Source organism: Sitophilus oryzae, unplaced genomic scaffold (genome assembly GCF_002938485.1).
Source record: "Sitophilus oryzae breed Bouriz unplaced genomic scaffold, Soryzae_2.0 scaffold_1442_pilon_pilon, whole genome shotgun sequence".
Lineage (NCBI taxonomy): Eukaryota > Metazoa > Arthropoda > Insecta > Coleoptera > Curculionidae > Sitophilus > Sitophilus oryzae.
The window spans coordinates 6,781,342-6,805,252 of NW_022146107.1; the positions used below are offsets into that span (position 1 = coordinate 6,781,342).

General features: G+C 30.7%; 2 protein-coding genes across 3 annotated transcripts in view; both read right to left on the minus strand.

The window, feature by feature from the left end:
* Positions 1-23,911, minus strand: part of LOC115877170 (putative inorganic phosphate cotransporter) — an 86,398-nt gene that overhangs the window by 57,354 nt on the left and 5,133 nt on the right. Inside the window, exon 1 of one of the 2 annotated variants that reach the window (XM_030893331.1) lies at positions 17,708-18,234. The exons of the other annotated variant lie outside the window; for it this stretch is intronic. Within the exon in view, the coding sequence (XP_030749191.1) occupies positions 17,708-17,786 (79 nt within the window). The 5' untranslated portion in view covers positions 17,787-18,234. Of the gene's footprint in view, positions 1-17,707; positions 18,235-23,911 lie in introns of those variants that run through there. 2 annotated transcript variants of the gene reach the window in all.
* Positions 4,377-6,198, minus strand: LOC115877171. The gene is made up of 3 exons (XM_030893332.1): positions 6,145-6,198; positions 5,690-5,878; positions 4,377-5,634 (listed from the first exon to the last, which is right to left on the minus strand). Exons 2-3 carry the CDS (start codon positions 5,843-5,845, stop codon positions 5,371-5,373), a joined length of 420 nt encoding a protein of 139 aa, XP_030749192.1. The 5' UTR covers positions 5,846-5,878; positions 6,145-6,198; the 3' UTR covers positions 4,377-5,370.

Genomic DNA, 23,911 nt, shown 5'->3' on the forward strand with positions numbered 1-23,911 from the left:
AATACCCGCACATGTCCATTTAGGCAATTTTTAAATTTGTTTTTTTACTTAAACGTTATTTAGAAATAGCGCTTGGTGTAATTGATCCGCAAATTACGTCAGGCGGTAACGTTATTAGCGGGTGTTGCGTTAAAAATTGACTCATGGATATCGTAACCATGATAAGGTACGCGTAAATCCTTGGCGTAAATACTGCATGACGCTATTCGGTTTTCCGATATCTAATAACTGTGCCAGTCAGGCGTTGTGCACAATTTTAGAGGCCATAAGTAGGCGTGCTATGTGCGCAAACTAGTAACCTAACTGGTGCCCGATTCCGAAAATTGGAACCACGAAAAACAATAAAGAAAAAACAAAGATTATAATCTGTATAATCTGTGCTAATATTAATTTACCTCAATTAGCCAAAACACTTTATTTTGATCGTTAGATGATTAAAACCACAACCTATTCATTATACAACTAGTCGACTTCGCTACTTTTTGAGTAACCGCGCTTCACTCAGACTACCAATCTCAATATTTTTTTATTAACGGAGCTTCAATGGAGTTCAAAATCGGACTTGTTACATAACCTAAGGTAGATTAGATTAGATTCTTCGAGGTGATATCGGTCTTGTCCACTGTGAGTATTGTTGTCCTCTTTTCTTCTGATCCTTAAGTTACATTTTCCACTCCTATCCTTTTCAAAAATGTAGTAAAGAAATATCACAAATCACAAATTTCACAGGATTCACAAAAAAGAAAATCACCAATTTGTGAGGCTGTCGAACCGACATAAAATGTGTTCTGTCGCTTCTTCTTCGAATTGACAGAACCTGCACATGGATTCGTCCGTCAATCCCATTAGCTTTAGATGCCTCTTCAGCTTACAACGTCATGGTCGATATCTAGGTAGTTGCGCAGAGTTCCATATAAATACTAGTAAGTCGACTAGCTGTCTAATAAATCGGCTGTGAATAAAACTAAATTTTATTTTATTTTATAGAATACTTCATTCTTCTTCTGTTATTCACAAAGTGAGAATTTAAATAGTCACTGGTTGGCGTTGTTACCAAGTTTCAACGAAGCAAGACAAAAACAATAAATTACTTAACTATAGAGTAGTAAGCACAGAGAACTCGAACGAATGAGGCTATTGCTTTTGTTCATATTGTCTTTAAATTTATTTATTTTTTACTTTCATTAAAAATATATAATTGTCTGTAATTTGAGACACGTGAGATGCTCATGGAAGAGTCTTAGTCATAGAGCATACTAGAAGGTCAATTATAACTAAATTGAAAGACCTTATGGAAATAATACGGCATAGCAAATAAATACTGGTCGTTCAACAAATTTTTAATAAAAATTATTATACCATGTGGTGCATCGGAACGCGGGACACAAGAAATCCCACGTAAATTTTAAAAAGGTCAAATATTATCTCGCCAAATGACTTAATGCAAAACTATTTTGAAAAGGCGTTAAGTTGTACTTTCTTCTAGAATTTCGTTTAATTTGGAATAATCGTTTAAAAGTTATTTGCAAAAATCTATCTTCAAATTAGTAAAATTTATAATACGGCCCAGAGAAGCTACCATTAAAATAACAGCAAAAATGTGATAGTGTCTTTGTCAAATTCGATGTCACATTTTGTATTTTAATTGTAGCTTTCTCTAGGCCGTATTACAATTTTTTAATAGTTTGAAGGTAGATTTTTGCAAATAACTTTTAGATGCAAATGAAATGAAATTCTAGACGACAGTACAACTTTAACGCCTCTTCAAAAAAGTCTAATAAAATTTTTAATAAAATCATCTGGAGAGATAATATTTGACCTTTTCAAAATTTATATTGGATTTCCTGTCCCGCGTTCCGATGCACCACACGGTATATGTAGATATGAAATAATTTAAAACTAATTAACTATGTCCCAAATTACAGATAATTTGATGTTTTTTTCTATATTCATTTTACAGTAGTTTGGCAAAGGTCGTGTAACCAAAAAATGTAAATAAATGATGTGCTCAAAAATCAAAGATTTTGAAATAGTATATGTCACATCATCGTGACCTCGATTGAAGCTAATTTATTGCCCAAACGATGAGATTCGATTTTTTTACCTGCTAGATCCGCACTACATTTGCACAGCAGAATAAATATTGTTTTGGTTTGGTTGTCAAACGAAAACGGATATTAGGAAAAGGAATATGAGTTATTTTCTGTCAATAACAGTCCGTCCAACAAAGAAATACATAAAACTGACAGTTGTGTTTGTCATTTTAATCCACAGGCATATAAATTGGATTTTCTGTCATTTTTTGGATGTTGTCTGTGGAACGCTCTGGCTCGTTGGACAGACTATATGCACAGAATATCTAGCTATTTTGTGCTATATGCTATATAAAAATGTAAGTCGCTATGGTTTTATATACCGTGTTTGTATGTTTCCAACGCCGATGCCACAAAAGTGGCAAACCAAAACAAAAGTGGCTCACCATTTTTCAAATAAAAAAACGAGATTTGGTATGTTAGTATATGACATAAATTGATTGACATATTCAAATTCAATTATTTTCAATCACTTCCTGTTGCACCGGAAATGACTACAACTTTTGATTTTTAAATCACACCTTCGGTATATTTCCACATTATTGGATAGAAAATGACACTCTAAATAGAATGTCATATCATATATGTAACTTTTGACATTTTCGCGTATGGTTTATTTGAAATTGTAACATGCTGTTCAAAACGACAATTTGACTCGAAATACCAACTGTGAGGTACCAAATAATTATTCGTAAAAGAATGCTTTTTCCGAATATGCTAATGAGCCACCCTTATTCCATTTGAAAAAATTGAGATATGATTAAAAATACGATTTGAACATCTTTTAACCGGCCAGTACAAGACAAAAAAAACATTAGACGATCAAATCTAGTTTTCCCAGGCTTCTTGATTAAAAATTAGTGTTTTTAACACAGCCATGGCACTCTAGGTTGAAATTTAAAATACGATTTTTTTTAAGTAAAAATGTCAAAAGTTGACATAATATGATATGCCATTCTATTCAGAGTGTCATTTTTTATCAAATAAAGTAAAAAAGTACCGAGGATGACATTTAAAAATCAAAAGTTGTAGTAATTTCCGTTGAAAAGGAAGTGACCAAAAACAATTGAATAGCGTCAATCAATCCTAATTTATGTCATATACTAACGTACCAAATCTCGTTTTTTTATCTGAAAAAATAAAAAAGTTATAGGGGTGAGCCAATTTCGAGACGCACCCGGTATATCGCTATTCATTGGTCGCTAAGTATGTATGATTGGGTACCATGAGACTGAACGGTTCAGTTCAAATTATTAATTTTGTTAGTTAGTAACTTTATTTTGTTAGCAAATTAGTACTAAGTTAAGTTAGGATCAGTGGGTTGTAAGTCCATTGGGGTTTTACCAAAAAAAATAGTAAGTAGTTTTAATACAGGCTACAAATTTATACTATCTATTGAATACATTAAAAAATCACACAAAAAAGTAAAATAGAATACATAATTTGTTTTGCATTTAAAATATTACCACATATTACAAAACTAAATTTATCAATGAATGGTAGGTATTTAAAAGTGAACAGTATGTATCAGTCATTCTGCGATAAAAATATGCATTTTACTATATGTATAGTGTTAGAAATTATATTCTGTACAAGGTGAATATTAATTTAAGTACATAACATGTATACAATATGTAAAAGAATAAGGTAATAATTGAACGGAAATTTCTTTCACTGTTTGATATATTCATCAAATTCTATAATAAAATTGGGGGTTGGAACCTTTGGTGTTACAACTACATAATAACAACACTAATTCACCACAATACACTAAAACACTTTACTTTACTTTTGCACTGGGCGCAAACTGTTGATGATTGTAACAAGTAAAGTGTTTTGGCAAATTTTTCATGTTCAATAGCTTCTACGAATTCTTTTTGGAGCTATGAAAGATACTAAAGAGTACTAAATTAATTAAAAAAATAATCCGATCCATCTTCATTTGAAGCAGTGTGTTTTATTTGATTACTTAAATATTCTAGTATGTTTACAGTGTACTTTTTGTAACTTTTCATAGAAAATATAACTTTTTGATTTTATTTTGGATATTTTTGACAGATACCTGCGGAAGAAAAGCATAATAGATTTGTCGTAATGTGACATAACTTGTCATTATTATATTTCAAAATAAAAGACCAATCACCAAATTTTAAACCTTTGTTTAATAAACTGAGCTCTTGTTTATCAAAAGTCTGCGAAGAAAGATTCTCTACTATGTCTCTTTGAAAACATGTTTGTTTTTAGAGCTTTGTAATTTTTTAAACTTATTATTCAAAATGGACATTTTCTTAACAAACTTTGAATTGATAACCACAAACATATTTCTCTGAAGAGATACAAACATTCATACTCTACATTAGTTAGCTTATAAGTAAGTCTTTTGTAAAGTCCGTAGGCTTCAATTTAAAGCATATATTTCGTTTACTATACAGAAATTTGATTTCTAAATCAAGCCATTTTTGTTTTGCAATTTTCTCTACCTTATCACTAACGTTACGTTTCGGAATATCAACTTTAATAAAACTAGGATACACGGAATTGGCTTTGCATGATTTAAGAAACCAAATATCTGCTCCTAATAACCTAATCTTAGTAGGGGAGGATCACTCAAGAGTACGCACTTAACTTGTTTTTTCCAATAAAAATGATAGCTTTGCCAGCGTTGTTCACCATCCACTTATCACATTCATTTGCAAAGGCTGACTTTAATGGGAAGAAAAAACTGCGATCCAAAGGTTGGATCTTGTGGCTTCCGTGGAGAGGCAAAGTTAAAAGAATGATGGAATGCTCTCTAGCAAATAAAATGGCTTCTAGCGAACAATGGGACACATGGTTATCTAATATCAATACCACTGGATCGGCTTTGGTTGGCTTTACGAATTCGCAAAAATGTCTTAACCAAGTTACAAACAATTCCGAATTCATATATCCAGTATCCGAAATCATCTTTAATGTACCTACTGGTGCGCCATAAAACAGCTCATCCTTCATGCGCTTTCTGGCGAAAATAAGTCCCGGTGGCTCCCAGATACCCGAAGCGCTCATACAGCAGACAGCGGTGACTAATTGGCCTCTTTCGGCAGAGACTACTTTTGAAACAGTTTTTTTACCCTTGGGAGCATAGACCTTGGGAAGTTTGTTTGGGACCGTCGAAAGCCCAGTCTCGTCCATGTTAAAGACTCTATGTGTTGGAGCATTTGTTTTCGAATAAACAGATTTTAAATTTTGAAAGAATCTGTCGCATTGTATTTTATTAAACCCAATAGTGCGAGCTAGGCTACATTTTTCTGGACTCCTCACGGACAATGAATTTCGTGCGGCAAAGGCTTGAACCCAATGTTTGCCCGCCATTTTTTTTTTCTGTATTAGCTCGGTACGAAATATGACTGACTTCCGCAAACTGGTACGCTAAAGATCTTACATCCCTAACGCGTAATCCATAAAAACGGATATCAAGTTCGTGAATATGGTCCGCTAATTCTTTCTCTTGTTCTGCCGTAAATATTGGTTTAAACCTTCCCAAACTTGCTGGAACAGTGCCCTAAAAGTTATAAAAATAAAATCCTGTTGAAATGTGACTATTAAGTATAATATACCAAACGTAGTCTTTTTCTGAGCGAACACTCGTTGACATTGAATGATTTAGCTACTGATCTTTTACTCTCTCCTTTTGCAATACGTTGTTGAGCTTGGACTAACATTTCCTGAGTAAATTTTAGTTCTCGGTCACTTTTCCTTTTATACTTTCCCATCTTGATGTGGATTTGAGTATGGACTATGGATATCTAAAAATAATGTAGTGGGTTCCTAAGAGTACGCGCGTACTCTTTGGTTGCGTACTCTTGGCGACCGCGTGAGAATATTACACTAATGGCCTTTTCTAGAGAAAAATGTAAACATAACCTTAAAATTGGTACATGATAACCTACTATAGGAGTCGCTTTTTAATGGGTATAAAAGAATTTTTAACGAAGGAAAGTATTTCCATTCGTCATGCTTACATTTAATCATGCAAATATTATAAAAAAAATTGCAAAACCGAGTTTCTTACCGTATTTATATGACCTTAAGCGCGAACACCAATAAACTTTAACATCGTCCTCGGAGAAGTATTGGCGGTAACTGAATGCAGTTAACGTGAAATCAGAGTTGCCGAATTTAAAATATGGCGACTGCGTACTCTTAGGGAACGCGTACTCTTAGGCGATCCTCCCCTACTAAACTTATACGATAAAGATTCAGTTCCGTTGACCGTGAAGCCATCGAAGATTACAGTTGGGGCATGGAACCTTTGGTATTACACAGCAAAATAAAACACTAAATCACCAAATTTTGCTGTGTAACACCAAAGGTTCCAACCCCCAACTGTAATTATTATATTTGTTTAGCCACGACCGCATTATTTAAAATTATCTTCTAATTTGGTATTTATTGTCATAGCTTGATTTTAAAAGATCATATCTTTTAAATTTATTTTTGGCATCAATAAAGTTATGTTTGTTATTCTAATCAGAGCCGGATCATTTTTTTACTTAATTTAGTATTCTTTTATCTTTCATCTTTCATAACTCCAAAAGGAATTTGCAGAAGCTATTGAAAGTGAACAATTTGCTTCATTTTAAGTTCTTTAAAAAGTATCAAATATTTTTATCTGTAAAATAAAATGGGGAAAACTTATTCATCATCTTTAAAATTTATATGAAATTTCCTATGTTCAGGTCGGCGATGCAACACACGGTATATGAAATGAATTTATCCGAAAACTGAAGCTCTAACATTTGATAATTGGTGAAAATCTAATAATATTTTAGACATGCTACTAATTTATGTGTAAATAATCAACACACTGTTATATTTACAACAAGTTGATTAAAAGTTGTTTTATTAAGAAATTATTAAGTTGGAGCAATAATTAGTATACCTATATGATGGGCGCGTGGCCCGGTTGTATCAAGTTGGAGGTCGCTGGTTGTGTTAACAAGTTTTTAAAATTAAATTATCCAATTTTCAAGGTATAATAAAAACCGTCCTGTGTAAATGAAATTTAAGAGGTTGTTTTACAACAAACCAGATATAATAAACCAGAGCAAAACCAAGACTGGCTTTTAATCTGTAAGACCAAGACCAAGACCGACCAGTACAAGACTTCCGCAAGAGCACGACGCATGCATGGCTGTTATGGGATCACACCTAAATATGACATAAGAAATTACTTATTTGTTAAAAATTATTGTTTTAATTTATTACAAATAGTGATTTCCCGACTATTGCATAAAAGTTTCGAGAAAGAATTGCTAACTCAATGTACAGTATGTCCTCGGATTGTCTTTACAAGAGGAAAAACCGATCGACAAAAGAAATTGTGTTTGAGACTAATGCATTCTTCATAAAAAATTTTTGTTTGTTCTAAAATTGTTTATCTTGTTTATACTTTTCAAAATTTTCATACCATTTTAAAGAAAATTATTATATTGCAAATTTTGTATTATCTGATGGTACTATCCGTGTATGTATGAAACATTTATGAATCTTTAACACTAAAGCTGAAAACCTAACTGAAATACCGGGTGCGTCTCAAAAGTGGCTCACCCCTATAACAAATATAACTATAATAAAGTTTCTATTTTTTCACAGATACGAGATTTGGTATGTGGAGATTTGAGTGCATCATAAGACATAAATTAGGATTGATTGACGTATTCAGTTGTTTTTGGTCACTTCCTGTTTCACCGGAAATGACTACAACTTTTGATTTTCAAATGGCACCCTATGTGTTTTTTTTTACATTATTCCATAGAAAACGACATTCTGAATAGAATGACATATCATATGTCAACTTTTGACGTTCTCGCTTAATAAGAAATCGTATTTTAAAATTCAATCTAGAGTGCCATGGATAGGTTAAAAATACTAATTCTTATTCAAGGAGCCTTGAAAAAATAGATTTGATTGTCTAATATTTTTAGTGTCCTGACCAGTTAGAAAATGCCCAAATCGGATTTTTAATCATATGTCAATTTTTTCAAATTGAACGAGGGTGACTCATTAGCATATTTAGAAAAAGCATTTTTTACGAATAATTTGATACCACACACTTGGTATTTTGAGTCAAATTTTCGTTACAAACCGCAAGTTACAATTTTAAATAAACCATATGCGAAAATGTCAAAAGTTGACATATGATATGTCATTCTATTCAGAGTGTTATTTTCTCCCGAATAAAGTAAAAAAATACCCAGGATGCTATTTAAAAATCAAAAGTTGTAGCAATTTCCGGTGAAATAGGAAGTGACCGAAAACAATTGAATACGTCAATTAATTCTAATTTATGTCATATACTAACATACCAAATGTCGTTTTTTTAACTGAAAAAATAAAAAAGTTATAGGGGTGAGCCACTTTTGAGACGCACCCGGTATACTCACATTTTGTACAATGTTATGCTTTAAAATTCATAGAACAAATAAATAGACATATTTTATTCAATTAAAACGTAATATCTTATAATATCTATCTATGAAAGAGCGATATACATATATTATCCTTTATATAGAAAGAAAATAAATATTTGAAAATTTCAATACTTTAAAATAATACTCCAATATACACATTCTTACAAATTTAGCCAATTCTTTGATAGACACAATAATTTGACATTGTTTTATTTTGCAAAAATATATTTAATAAAAAAACGTCAAATTAATACAAGATAATCTAATTAATCGTTTCTAAATATTTATAATATTCTGGAAGCCTAAATAAATAAGAGTTTAATAAGGAAGTATGTAGCAAATATAAGTTTTTAAAAAGTATTATTTTTATTTTATACAAAAAAATAGAGTGATTAATAAACTAGGATTATATTGACGATTTAATGTAAAAACTAATCTAACAAAACAAAAAGGTAGGGATTTACGCACGTATTATCAATTAAATTAATCACAACTAATACTATAAGCACTTAATATCAACAGCTTAGTCCTTTAACGAAAAAAAGCATTTAAAGTATTTAAAATCGGATTCTTCGTGTCACCAGAAAATAGATATTTATTTAAATTTAATCGTTTAAGACTATAATGATTATTGATTGACTAGATTGATTGACAATGCTTTCATTTATTAGTCGCTTTGATTAAATAAATTTACTTAGATAGTTGCAAGCCAATTAGTTTTAAAATCATAAAAATCCGTTTATTTATTCTGTTACTATCATTTTTTGTCAAACCAAACCAAACCAAAAATTAAATACGCATTGTACTAGCGTGTCCAATGTTCGGGATCGGGATCCCGTTTTGAAATCTCGTGATGAGAATCTATAATCCCGAGATCCCGGGATTGACTCTCAGAATGAGAAATTACTAATCTAAAGAAATACATAATTAAAATACAACTACATATGTATATAAAAAAAATGAGAAAAGAGTTTTACTAAAAAGTAACAAAAAAATAACAAAAAAAAAATAAAAAGTTAGTAAGCAGCGGAGATGTAACCTTAATATACGGGAAGAAAATTTTTCATATTGTAGTTCATAAAACTGTAGTTATTGAGGTAAATAATGTTTTAAAATAACCATCATCAAATTTGCAAGCACTGCCGAGATGTTTGTCTCAAAATAGATTTTGAGAAATATATAATTTTTTTTTTGTTTCACCGTTCAAGTGGCTCTATTAATGTTTTAATGTCACTTATTATCTAAATATTTTTTCTTAGTTTTTAATTTAATATAATTGCTTTACACTGTATTTTGATTTGAATTATATCTATATTTCATATCAATTAAACTTTTAGTTACGTAATCGAGGGCGCGATTTTTAAATTCATTGTTGCCAAACATGGACATATTCGGCGCCGCCGCCGCGCCGTGCTGACTAACTGGGATTTAAATTTTGCTCTGGAAATTTAGGTGGTAGCTCTGCTGTAAAAAATGTCAAGTTGCCGCATTTATTTATTTATTTCCTGACATTAGGCATTTGTTTTGACACTTATTTTTGTATTACGAGTTTTTGGTTTAAATAAGTAATGTTGTGATACTTTAAGCTTGAAAATTTTTACTAGCAGACCTTGCAGTCGAACATTGTTCTTTTTAGAACCTCTTTTAGTGCGAAGCCTAAAAGATAGCACAATAGCAATAAAAAACCCATAGCAATTTTATTAGAATATTTTGAACGGGAAAGCGGTAGTAGTGGCCCTTTATGTCCCTTAATTATAACTGTTTATATATTTATAATTAATTTATTTTTGTTAACTAAAATATTTTGATTAAAAGAAAACATATAAAAGTGGGCAACGCTGTGCCGGTCAAGCTTAATCACGTGACTAAAAGTTTATTTGGTATGAACTGTAGGTGTTTTTTATTAATTTAGATTGTTTTTATTTCAGTTCTGCTAATAAAAAGATAAATTTATATGTAAAATATGTCTATTTTTCTGCGTTATCATCTTTATTTCAGCATTTAACATAAACGATTGCAGGGCCATTAAACGTGCGTCTTGTAATTGTCTCATATTTGACCCAGTATGTGTCATTTTTAGACCTTTTATGGGTTAAATATACTTTTTTTGCATACTGCCTTTTTTAGGGGTATTTTTTGTATATTTTTATTTGTGCAGTAGGTTCATTACCACCAAATGCCTTTTATAGAAGAAATACTTTTGTATTTAAATGTCTGTAACTAAGAAAAAAACTAAAAGTTTTGAAAAATGTCTCCTTGTTACACCACTTGTCCCTTTCTATCTGATATTCAATTTTGTTCTAATCCCGAACCTTACAGTTTCCATTTTTTGTGTTGTAAACAAATTAGCTAACAATTTTGAAATAACCGAGCGTAACGGTTGATTCGTTTTGTAGGTTTTCTTTCATCCGCTACTGTTTGAAATTCAACTGAAAACACTATGTTGTTAAAAAAGCGAAAATATCAATTTAGTAATTAGATGCAACGACGGTATGTTACCAAATTATAACTAGTAAATGGTTATTAATATACTGAATTAGAAATTTACAAATGGGATTTTCCTATATCAGTCAATGGAAAATGTTATTCACGTTCTTTATAAGAAAGAAAATTATTTTGTCCCTTATCTCATATATGACCTCAAGGCTGGGTCAAAAAGGTATGTGATGTTTATAATTCTCTGGCGATTGCAATTCAAAGAGAAAATGATTTGCAGCTTTATGAAACTACAGATGTAATGAAGTCTTGTCCTGTGTTGAAACTTACACTAATGATCACTGAAATTTCTCTACTACAGGGTGGTCTGAATTATATTCTCTATTGTAACTTCGGCAGCATATTCTGCAGATAAAAATTAGTAAAAAAGTTTTTATAAACTATATGTACTAAAATACTTTGTGTGTGTAGGAGGTGTGTAGGAGTTTACTTTTTATTTCATTTTTTTCCAAATAATTTCTAAACTATAATCGATATTTGGATGAAAATTGGTATCTGGGTGTTTTTTGACATGATAAATTTGATGTCATTATGACTTCGACTAGTAGAGGGGCCACCTATAAAATATAATATATTTTCGTACTTTAAGTACAAAAAATGTTCAATTATTTCTTTTCAAGTTCTTTTTAATTTTGCATCTAAAAGAAAAATAATATACAGCTTATTTAAAAAAATTGAGATAGCATTTTAAATATTCCGATTTTGATGACGCCATAAAAATATCCTGTATAGGATAATCTAAATTTTCCTTCTCCGATTTATTCTGTTATCCTTATTTAGGAAAATATAGCTTAAGTATTAATAGTAAAGTTGAATTCACTCTAATTTGTAACCACTTTTCGGATAAATTGATTTTAACCAAAGTTTCAGTAAATATAAAAATAGAACGGCTGAAAATAAAAATAGCGATATTATGCAGAATTTTATGCTAAATCCAAACATGTATAGAAAAATGGGCGGGGGTTCAATTTAAAAAAAATAAAACATAACATTTTTGGCAAAACCCTGTATACAACAAAATATTTTTAGGATATTATGCCCCATTTATAAAACTTTTTCCATATCTTCGACAACGACAACGATTCCTAGCACTAATGAGCCACCCTGTATTAGTGAGCGCGAGCGCATTAAAAAGAGTTTACTAAACAATTTAATTATTACATTTTGCATTCAAATTGACTATATTATTATGTTGTAAAAAATAAACTCTTATAAGCAATAAGGGCATTAGTAAATGCCCATCGTGCACAAATCTATCTACTAATACTGTGCAATAATAATAATTATTGACTGATTATTATATTGTTGAAGAAAAAAATTATATATAATAATATGATGTAATCCAGACATAGCTTCTATATACATTGCAGAATTATTTTATGTACATAAAACATTGAGTAAATAATTGAGTTAATATTTGGTCTCTTTTACACCGACGACCTACATATTTACAAACGGCCTTTTTTAATCTGGTTAACTAGACGTTGAGCATCAAATCGTTTAATACAATAAACGTAACAAATGAAATAAATTATTAATATTATAATGCTTTGCTTAATAACAAATAATCCACCACTTCCTACATCCATAGCACTGACTGAACTATTCAGATATTGAAAGTCGCAGTGGACGCGCTTTTTTAAATATTCTTAACGCAAATGTGACGACCAAATATTTCAATAATGAAAATATTTACATTTCAAAAGAAAATAGAGGAATTATATCGTATTACCTATATTGTTTATATATTACTTATATCGTATTCTTAAATAAATTACGGTCTATTACTGATATAGTGTAAGGTTCTCCTACTCTGGGTGCCAGCACACCAAGGGATAGAAATTAAGAATACACCCGAAGAAATGTCTTAGAACTTACGACCGAGAAAAATCAAAGATTCTCCTTGATTTACGTAAGACAAATCTTGGGATTTTAACAGGACACTGTCTTCTCGATGAACACCTCTGTAGATTAAAGCTAAAAAACAGCGGCAAATGCAGATTCTGTGAGGAGAATGGGGAAACACCAGAGTACTTCATCACTGAGTGCGGCGAGATGACAACCATTCGTGTCATAAATTTGGTACCACTGATTTCGGAGATGGAGAGCTAACCTCTTTAAAACCGTTTTAGATACTGGCCTTTGTCAATTCCAAAGATATTTAAACTCATGCAGTTTTCAAAAGATATTCAAACCGAGTTTTAATATCTTTGGTCAATGCTCTCAGACTTATTGATGAGTTATAACTTAAGAAAAGGAGGCACAATAGGTCTGTAAGGGCGCGGTTTCTAGATGCACAGATATCCCCATACATTTTACATTCTACACTGGTATAGTATGAAGAAGGTTTAAGTAGTTAGTTAGTTACAGAAGGTTTAGGTATAGGAACACAATATATCCTTGAAAAGCGACTCTATTAGTCTATACAGGGTTGTTCACCACATACGACACGGAGTATTGTAGCTAAACGATTAGATTTTTACAAATTCTAAGTTTTGGGTTCGTTGGAGGACTATTAGAGCTACAATTTAAAAATATTTTTACAAGATACAGAATGGCCCATATAAATAAAAAAATATTAAAGTTGTATTTTTTTTAAACCGAACACCCTGTATATTATTACATTTTTAGTTTCTACGATTAAAATAAAGGTATGTTTGATTAAGGTTTATCACATTTAAAACCTTACCGTTTTTGAAATATTTTCAATTTTGTGAAATTGTAGTAAAAATTTTAAGGCTCCCAGGGGTATCATAGTTTTTAAATAATAATTATATTATTTACTGAAGTTTATTTATTGATCAGTTATTGTGTTGCAATAATAAAAATAATACTACCTCATACAGAGTGTCTAAAAATTTATTTTCAATAATTTCTACCTTTAAACGGCAATAACTTAATTAAACAAGTTAAATAAAACACCCTGCATATTTAGAAGAATCAGATGCACAATTTGACTGTTTATCAAATTGTATTAAATCATTATTTACCTATCCCTTCAAAGTTTTCGTAGAAAATTATTTTCTTATAATTTAGACCTCATTTAGCAATATACCCATAACTACCAAAACTATAATATTACTGGCCCATTTGTATACCAAAAGAAAACTATTTAAATCTTTATGGATATCTTTTAAAAGAATATACCATTAATTAAATATACCACCATTATTTCCGCCCAAATATTAATTAATTACATACTTAATTGTATTAGTTAATAAATTATTCTAAATAAATATGGATTTGAATCAGAAATTAATATAATAATAAGTTATGAAAATGAACGTCTCTGTTGTTATAAATAAGCATTCGTCAAAAAATGAAATACAATTTTTAAGGTGTTACTTTTTACCGCATTGTTTAATACACAGACAAAATTCAGTTTTTTGTTTCAGAAAAACAAGATCGTAACTGGCACTACCAGCTATAATTTGAGAAGCCGGGCGCCGGCGATCTTGTGATCCAATTCAATTCTCGCGATTCTTTTTACGACTCATCGTTCAAATCTTATGGATCCGTGCTGGTCACGATTCAATTGAACGAACCGTATTGTAAGCAATGAATCAATTCTGACGACCCTTTGAATGAACGATCGCATTGTGATCCGATTCAATTCTCAAGACTCTTTTTTACGGCTCATCGTTCAAATCTTATGGATCCGTGCTGGTCACGATTCAATTGAACGAACCGTATTATAAACAATGAATCAATTCTCACGACTCTTTGAACGAACGATCGCATTGTGATCCGATTCAATTCTTACGATTCTTTTTTACGGCTCATCGTTCAAATTTTATGGATCCGTGCCGGTAACGATTCAATTGAATGAACCGTATTCTAAGCAGTGAATCGAATCACACGATTCATTTTTAATACGCGTTCAAATGAACGACTCGTTCAATCTTTGCCCACCTCTATTACCAAATAGATAGAACAGCTAAGATCAGGTGATAAGGATTTGGCAAAATTGGCAAAATGCAAACATAAGGTTTCCCTGACGGACTATACATCGTCTGAACGCAGATTGCTTCATGCAAAACAAAATTTAGTTAAAATAAAATTAAAGTTTAGAATGTTATAGATCCGCCAGAATTGGAACCTGGATGTAGGTCTATGAAGCTTGGTGTAGCTCCGGCACTTAAAATTAATATCTTTACAAAAAAAAAATAAATATAATAAGTCCACTAAAAATAATGAACAAAGTAACACATTTTTATTAATGACACTTTTATGGTTTGATGAAATAGTTTTTAAAATTTAATTTATTTGTTGGCTTAAAAATTTGTAATAAAAAATATTTAAGTTTCTATTTTTAAATTTAATCTGAGTTATTATTATAATCGTCAACTACATACATCTATACAGGGTTATTCACCACATACGACATGTAGTATTGTAGCTAAACGAATAGATTTTTACAAATTGTATTTTTACAAATTGTAAGTTTTGGGTTCGTTGCAAGACTATTAGAGCACTACACTTATTTAAAAATATCTTTACAATATACAGGGTATAGTGATAAATGAGGTCCAAATTATAAGAAAATGCATTTTCTACGAACACTTGAAGAGATCGGTAAAAAATAGTATAATACAATTTGATAGACAATTAAATTGTGCATCTGATTTACGTAAAATATACAGGGTGTTCCATTAAATTAAACAAGTTATTGCCGTTTAAAGCTAGTCATTGTTTAATATAAATTTTTGGACACTCTGTATAAGGTAGCATAATTTTTATTATTGCAACACAAAAACTGATCAATAAATAAACTTCAGTAAATACTTAATCAAATTTACCTTTATTTCGATCGCAAAATCTAAACACAGGATAATATACAAGGTGTTTGGTTTGGTTACAAAAAATACAACTATAATATTTTTGGTTACAAAAAATACAACTATAATATTTTTTGCTTATTTGGGACACTCTCATTCTCATTCTGTATCTTGTAAAATTATTTTTAAATTGTAGTTCTGATGGTCCTTTACACTCAATACTTACAATTCGTAAAAATCTAATCGTTTAGCTACAATACTCCGTGTCGTATGTGGTAAAGAACTCTGTATAATTGTGTGTCAAAAGATGAAATACATAGCGTGATCAATGAGTATTTTATGATAATGCAGGTTTAGATGATAACTGATAGATAATTCTTATGAGAAATAACATTAAAGGTTTCATCATGGTTTCATCACAAAACTTTTAGATTACCTACATATATATTTTTTGAGGGTAATGTTTAAAGAATATCATCCATTATATTAATTTTTAGGTTTTAGATTTTATATAAGTATATAAAGTTAGTTAGTTATATAAGTATTGCATTTATTGATATACACGTATGTAGACAAAATTGGAGACATACATACATATATTTATCAAATTATATTATAAAAATATAATGTAATAATAAACAAACTTTCTAAAGATCTGTACTTTCTGAAGATCCCATACCTACTTGATAATACTACTTCATATTCATATATAGATAAAGATTAGACTCAAATATTATTCCATAGAATTATATTATTCCATATGGTATTGATCAAAGGTTTTTTGGTATAGTCCGACACGTATTATACAATAGATTCTACCTTAAGTGACGTCATAATGTTTTCAATAGTTATTTTTAGGCAAATTAAATCGCGTGCTCTACCTAACGCTTTTTTATAGCCCACCTTTAGATTGCGCCTTTTTAAAGTACAAATTTCCTGTTAGGTATAATAACACTAATGGAACTTTACTAACATCTTTTATAAAAATAATCCTGAACTAATACCATACCTAACAATAATATCTATATACCTAACGTTTCATTTATTAATATCATTACATATTCATTATACCATACCATAAAAAAAACGACGCCAAAGACGGCTGGAGAATGACAATCGATGATAATTTAGGTGAGGTCAAGCCCTAGACGTTATTTACTGGGTCCGTACTTTTCCGTACCTATATATTTTTTAATGGTGCTTACTACCAGTTGATTTTAGGAAGGTTGTAATTTATGTTACAATGAGTAAAAATGATTTTTAAATGGTGTAGATAGTAATTCAAGAAAAAATAAATTTTTAGGAAATAGATTTATATCTGGAAACGTTCTATCCTTTTTTAACCTTTCCATAGTTAGTGTTAATTTTTGAAAAGTTTTGTGTCAATTTATAAAACGACATCTAGAGACTGACGCCAAAATTATCATCGATTGTCACTATACACTCTCCAACCGTTTTTGGAGCCGTTTTCTTTTGATTACACGGTATATCTTCAAAAAAAGTTTATACCTACATCAAAGACCTTATAAAATTAAAATTTATAAGAAGCTTAGGATTAGTTTTTTATTTAATTATTTAATATAAGTTTTAAAACAACGCAGTTGTCGTGTCCTTGTGCCCTTTCAATGACGTTTTATATTACATGAACAATTTCTCATTAAACAATAATATATATTAAGTTTAAGGTATAAATAAAATACTATGTATTCAATTAAATATATATATGTAATTAAAACGATAAATAAATATATATTCTACCAACTCCGAAGTTTTGTAAAGCGTAAATTATAAATATTATATTGCCAAATTAATAAATAGGTTTACATCCGCTACTCGTACTATAGGTACAAACTACCAAACAAATTGAAATATTTAATAGTTTACTTACCAATAGGTTTTTTCTTTTTCTCGGATTCAAACACCGCAACATAATTCGTATTCGCATAAGAGTTTCTTTTATTATTCATCTCTAATCCTATCTTTGGTACTTTTTATAAAATATTATTCTATTTTGACTATAATAATGGAATATAATTATATTATGTTTTAGATATAAAATGAAATATTATCGGTTACGTCTTCAGTCTCTTCCGTTTTCTTGCAAACACAAGATTCGAAGGGTTAATAAAACATTGTGCAGAAAGAACCATAGTCGAACATCGAATTCTGATTTTTACCGGCTCGCAAGAGATCTCGGAAACTTGAAAACGATAAAACAGTACGGCACTAACTATTGAACAATATCGGACAAATATCTATCAACCGTGAAGTTTGACCGAGTGACAACGAGTGTCAGACAGGAATAAAGTTTTCTTTTTGTCAAATATGCACAATGGATTTCTTTAAGTTCTGTAACGAACGCTTAACCCTTTTGCGCGAAACGCAAGCCACGTGAAACCGGATCAACACACGAGAATTCCCTACCAATTGCCGTACAGAAATAAAATAGATTTTTATCCCCACTTTTTTAAGTATCCCATCGACTAAAATGAGCCTACTATGGGGTCGATATTCGGACGGCCGAAATACTGGTAGGTAATTTCATTTTGCGATTCCACACTCAATAATCCGTTTGAAAAGGCTGATTTTTTGTGAAGTGAAACTTCTTGACGTGCAGTGGTAATAAAAATTCAAAGCCGTGACACACATTATGTAACACACGAGCTAAAGAGGCGAAAAGTGGTAACGATCGAATTATTTATTAATTTTTAATTTATTACTTTTTCAACATTTCAAACTACACTTTTTCAAACATGTCCTTCAAATCCTTCATTTTAATAGCTGTTAGTAAGAAGTTTTACTGCAAATATGCGCAGATAGTGCACACAATTTTTTTTCTATGCTTTAAGGTCTATGCTCATTATCATACACGTATCGTTTCTAGCTCGTCGCGTTTCCGTTCCAGCAACTGGTCTGGTTACTCACATATTCATACAGGAAGGGTTTCAGTTTGCTTCTGTAAATTATGTTTTTCCATTTTTCTTGTACAACACTTGTGCAATTCCAGTTCAACTACATTTAAAAGAAATAGGACAAAATTCAGTTAAGAAGATTTACAATATATCCAATGTTAAACAAACTAATACAAGTTCCGACAGGATCCGACCTTACCAGCATCCGACAAAATATTGTTTCCGAGTATACTGAAACGCTACCTGTATCATACGATACGTAACTTACGTAAGTAAAGTAAATTTTAAGTGAACGTCACCTTTTTGCTTCTCTTTTTCTTTCAGGCCTATCCTCTATGGATGTTGGAATGTTGGCAATCATGCTGGTCCATATATAATCCTATTGACAGCCGCCCTGAACAAATGTACGGTCGTCATTCTCGTCTACTGTCTAATATTTTCAGCCATGATATTCGTCGGCGTTCCTGACCTCTTCTACTATCTATTTTGCCCAGCAATATTAGTTGGATAAGTTGGTATTTATCATTACGCATCACATGCCCAAGGTATGCCATTTTTCTCACTTTTACACCATGTATAATTTCTAGTTCCTTTTGCATTCTTTGGATCACGGTATTGTTTGTGACATGGTAAGTGTATGAAATCCTGAGCATCCGGCGATAGCACCACATTTCAAAGGCTTCCGAGCATTTAGATGTTGCATTTGTCAAGGTCCAAGCTTCCACTCCATATAGGAGCGTGGAGAATACGTAGCACCTTAGGACCTGTATTCTTATAGCAATATCCAGGTGCATATTGCATAGGATCTTTCTAAGATGGTTAAAGCTTTTTGCTGCTTGGGCTAATCGGTTCCTGCTTTGTGCACCGCGGTTCTCGGCAATATCATGGTCAATGGCCTACCGACTTGGCGAGTGTCTAAATCGACTCTTACTCATGAGATATCCGATCTCATCTGACCTGGAACCGGACTGAAATGAGCAGTGTATGTGTCAATAGATTTTTACACTCTTGCCATGGAACAACAGCACGACAGAGTTTCCAGAGGGTCACCCGTCCATCCACTAGGGACTTTGGGTCGCGACCGTTGCAAGAATAGCGCCAAATAGTATTTACATTGAAACTAAACTAAACTTGTTTCATTTATCTATGGTAAAAAGATTCACCAGATACGTCAGGATATCAGGTATAACGTAAACGCGAAAATTATTATAAAAGGTAAAATTGACATATTTATAGGTTATTTTCACAGCTAATAAAGATTATAGCCATAGGTAGCCACTGTGAATATGTATTCAAGTTTTAGCCCAACACTATATATTTTGATTTAATAAAGTTTGATTTTAATATGTGTTTTTTTAGTTAATTAGGTATCATTGCAATAAAAAATGTAGTACAAGAATTAGTAGTCCCAGATAGAACTCCTGGTCTATAAGATCTGGTCACAATACTTCCATGTTCTCGAATTTTGGATTTAGCCAACAACACTGTTTTTTTGTTTATCCCTAATGCATTTGCAATGTCCCTTATGGGAACCCCATCCCTTAATCGCGTAAATATAATCGATTTTTGCTCTGAAGTTAAAGGCATTCTTAAAAATTACGTTACACTGACACAAGAATTCTGATGACACTGAGTTATCAGTTTGAAATAAAATATTTTATTATAGACCAGCAGATTATATATTTTGTTGTACTACTTTTTTTTTAAATCAGTGGTATTGTACATCGAGAACTGACTATTTAAGCATTAGACCCCTTAAGAAAGACAGTCATCCTTGTCATTATTTGTATTTGTAATAAAACTAACTTTATGTTATAATTTTATTTTTTATCATCGGTTTATATTTTTCTATTAATTATTCTTATTAATAATTTCTATTAATAATTCATTTTTAACTATATTTTCTATATTTCTCTAATATGCACCCAAAATTGTCAAATTACAGTTGCTTGTTTAACATTTTAAATACTGATTTTCAACTTTTCAAAGTCAAAACTACAAAACTTTTTGAATGTGCTTCTCATATAAGGGACGGCATTCACGGCATCACAGGAAACCATGACATAACCATCAAGGAAAATCTAAGCAGAACAACAATATAATTATTGTTTCCGATAATAAAACAATATACGTTCAAGTGTGACTTTTAATGAAATACTCCCTACTTAAGACATCCACTAACTTGATATGAAGAAAGATTTGATCATATAACACATATAATGAAGAAAAGTTCAAGCGCTATAATACTAATATAACGTTAACAACGGTGAAATTTCATAAAGCCACCCCTACACGATGCTCCCAGCGTTTCGACAATATTATAAATGGCAATTGAGAAGTGTCTCTTATACACGATGTGGGGGCAAATGATCATGCGTCCAACGTTGGAAGGTGTTTGCCACATCGTGTGGGACCGGCTTAAGGAAAATCGCATCCAGATTTCCGCGACAAAAAACATGAAGATATATATTTTTTAACAGTAAAGGGCATTCGTCATTTGAATTAAAATTTTAGTATAATTAGTTTGTTGGATAAAAATGATTAAAACAACAAATATTTTACATATTAATAAACCTAAGCAACTGTATTTATGATTAAACAGATGATACTAGTACCTTATAACAACCGCAAACATATGTAATCTAAAACCAAAGTCTATATTATAGATTTTTCTAATACTAAAATTCTCTAAACAAAAGAATATACCTAGATATTTAAAAAAAACTATGGTTCATACATTTTTTGTTACTACTAGAATAAGTTACAATACTGAGATGCAAAATTCTAACCCCACGAAATAAAATAAATCACTGTATAACTATTAAAGTTAGTATAATTAGAAGTGTAGGTACATCAGCAAAGAAGTTAATTAGCAATAAGTAGGAAGATTGAAAGATAGGTAATTCAGTTGCCTTTTAATATTGTTCTAGCGCATTCGCCATTCTCTAAACGACTGCATTTATATTGTTCGTTCATTTTAAACTTAATATTACATTTTTAAATTAAATTATTAAGGCAGTCTTTTCTTGTTTTCTCAAAATATCAGTTTTATAGAGTGATTCCATTTCAAAGGTTGTGACCAACCGACCAATCTAATTATTTCTTTTAATAACAAATTCTAATAATATAATATGATGAATGTTTTCGACTAAAATCATCACAAACGACATCCAAAAATGACTGAAAATACGATCTGCCCTATATGAATGTGCCAGACTATTTAATGATCTCATTGAGTTAATTACGTATAAGTAAGGTAGGAATATTTTATAACAACATAAAAAATATTTGGTCACACACAAAATTGGTTTATTAAAATTTACAACAAATATGGTGATAAAATTTTGATTGTTTTTTATCTAAAAACCATAAAAGAAAATATATAATACCATACAATCGAAAAAAAAACGGCGTCAGCGATGGCTATGAAATGAAGATCGCTGTCATTTTATATGTAAAATTAGGTACATGGGAAATGTCATCGATCGCCATTTCCAATCCAACTTGACGCTGTTTTTTTTTCGATCATACGGTATTTAAATTTTAATATCTATATTTAAACTAAAAGTACTGTCATCGTTGCAATATAAGTTAAAAAGGGCTAAAACAAAGAATATTATAGAAACGATATGTATAACATATGCCGTATCCCTTTTTAAAGGTTACCTAGTTATTTCAACCTTTTTGAATTACTCCATACAATGAATAGGGCCTTGAATCGTACCTTGTAACAAATTAAGTAGGGAGATACGTATAACGGATTTGTAGTTAATACAATTTTTTTTTGCAGTCATTTGATATACCTACCTACTGTTAATGTCGAAGTTTATTTTGGTATGAGATAAACATAAATTATTGTAGATTAAAGCTAAAAATTATTAATTATGGCGTAATTCGTAAAGCATCACTCCTAAATAATGTCACAAACAAATACAGGATGTAAATAAATAAGTTAAGTTATTTCAGTATTTCCGTATACAATTTTTCGATTTGACATTTCATTACAAATATATCATATGATTGAAAAAAAAAGGCGTCAAGGACGGCTGGGGAATGAAAATCGAGGATAATTTTGGCGAGGTTAAAAAATAAATGGTGTACCTATTTAGTTTAAATCAAGGTTGGAAAAAATCATGATTTTTTTAAAAAAATCAAAACAATATTTAAATCGGATTTTCAAATGACTTGGACTTCTTTCCCATTAAAGTCCTATCCTGAATGGCTATATCTTTATAACCCTACCCGATATCGATAACATTAATAATTCTAGGGTGCGTTTGTCATTTTTCCACATATTTTGTGGACCAATATTTCAAAAAAGCTTTTTAAGTTTCAAAAAAAATATAAAACAACATATTTCCTGACAACGATTATTATAGATTCTCGGGAATGAAGATGTAGTCTCTATATCAGAAGAACCTAGTTCTGCACTAGACTGCGAATGATATGTATTCGAACAGCGAATTTTTGTCACTTATACATATATTTTAAAATAAATCCCTGCGTTTAGCGATCTGATGGATTCATATGAAATTACTTCAAAAATCGGTCAAACATTTAAATTGATGAATAGATATTTTTATATAGTTTTATAACATTTACAATTACTTTTCGATTTATTATCTCTTATATCTTTTATAGAAACATTTTTTATAGTTTTCTAGAACACATTTTTATTACCTTTACAGTTATTTTTTCATTTATAATAAAGTTTAAATAAAATTATTTTTTTTATTTAAATGGCATGATTATAATTAAAAAAATCGCTTGATTTAAATCACGATTTAAATCATGATTTAAATAATTTGATTTAAATCATGCCAACCCTGGTTTAAATTAAGCCTATTTAGTACCTATTAAGTTTAATTAATGTTAATTTTTTAAGACTTAATTCTTTAATTGACAAGTTTTATGTCAATTTTTAGTAAATGACGTCTAGAGATTGACTTCGCTAAAATTATCATCGATTGTCATTCCCCAGCCTTCTTTGACACCGCTTTTTTTAATCATACCAAAGAATATCTTAATACCCTAGAAGTCTCGTCTGGCATCAAAATCTGACCTGTCGATGGGGCCTCGCTTTGGCGAGCGAGGCCCCAACTTCGTGGAGCCTCGCTATTTTGCTCGGAATTGAACGAATAGACGCGCGGCGTTGCCTTGTTTTGTGAGTACTTTCTTGA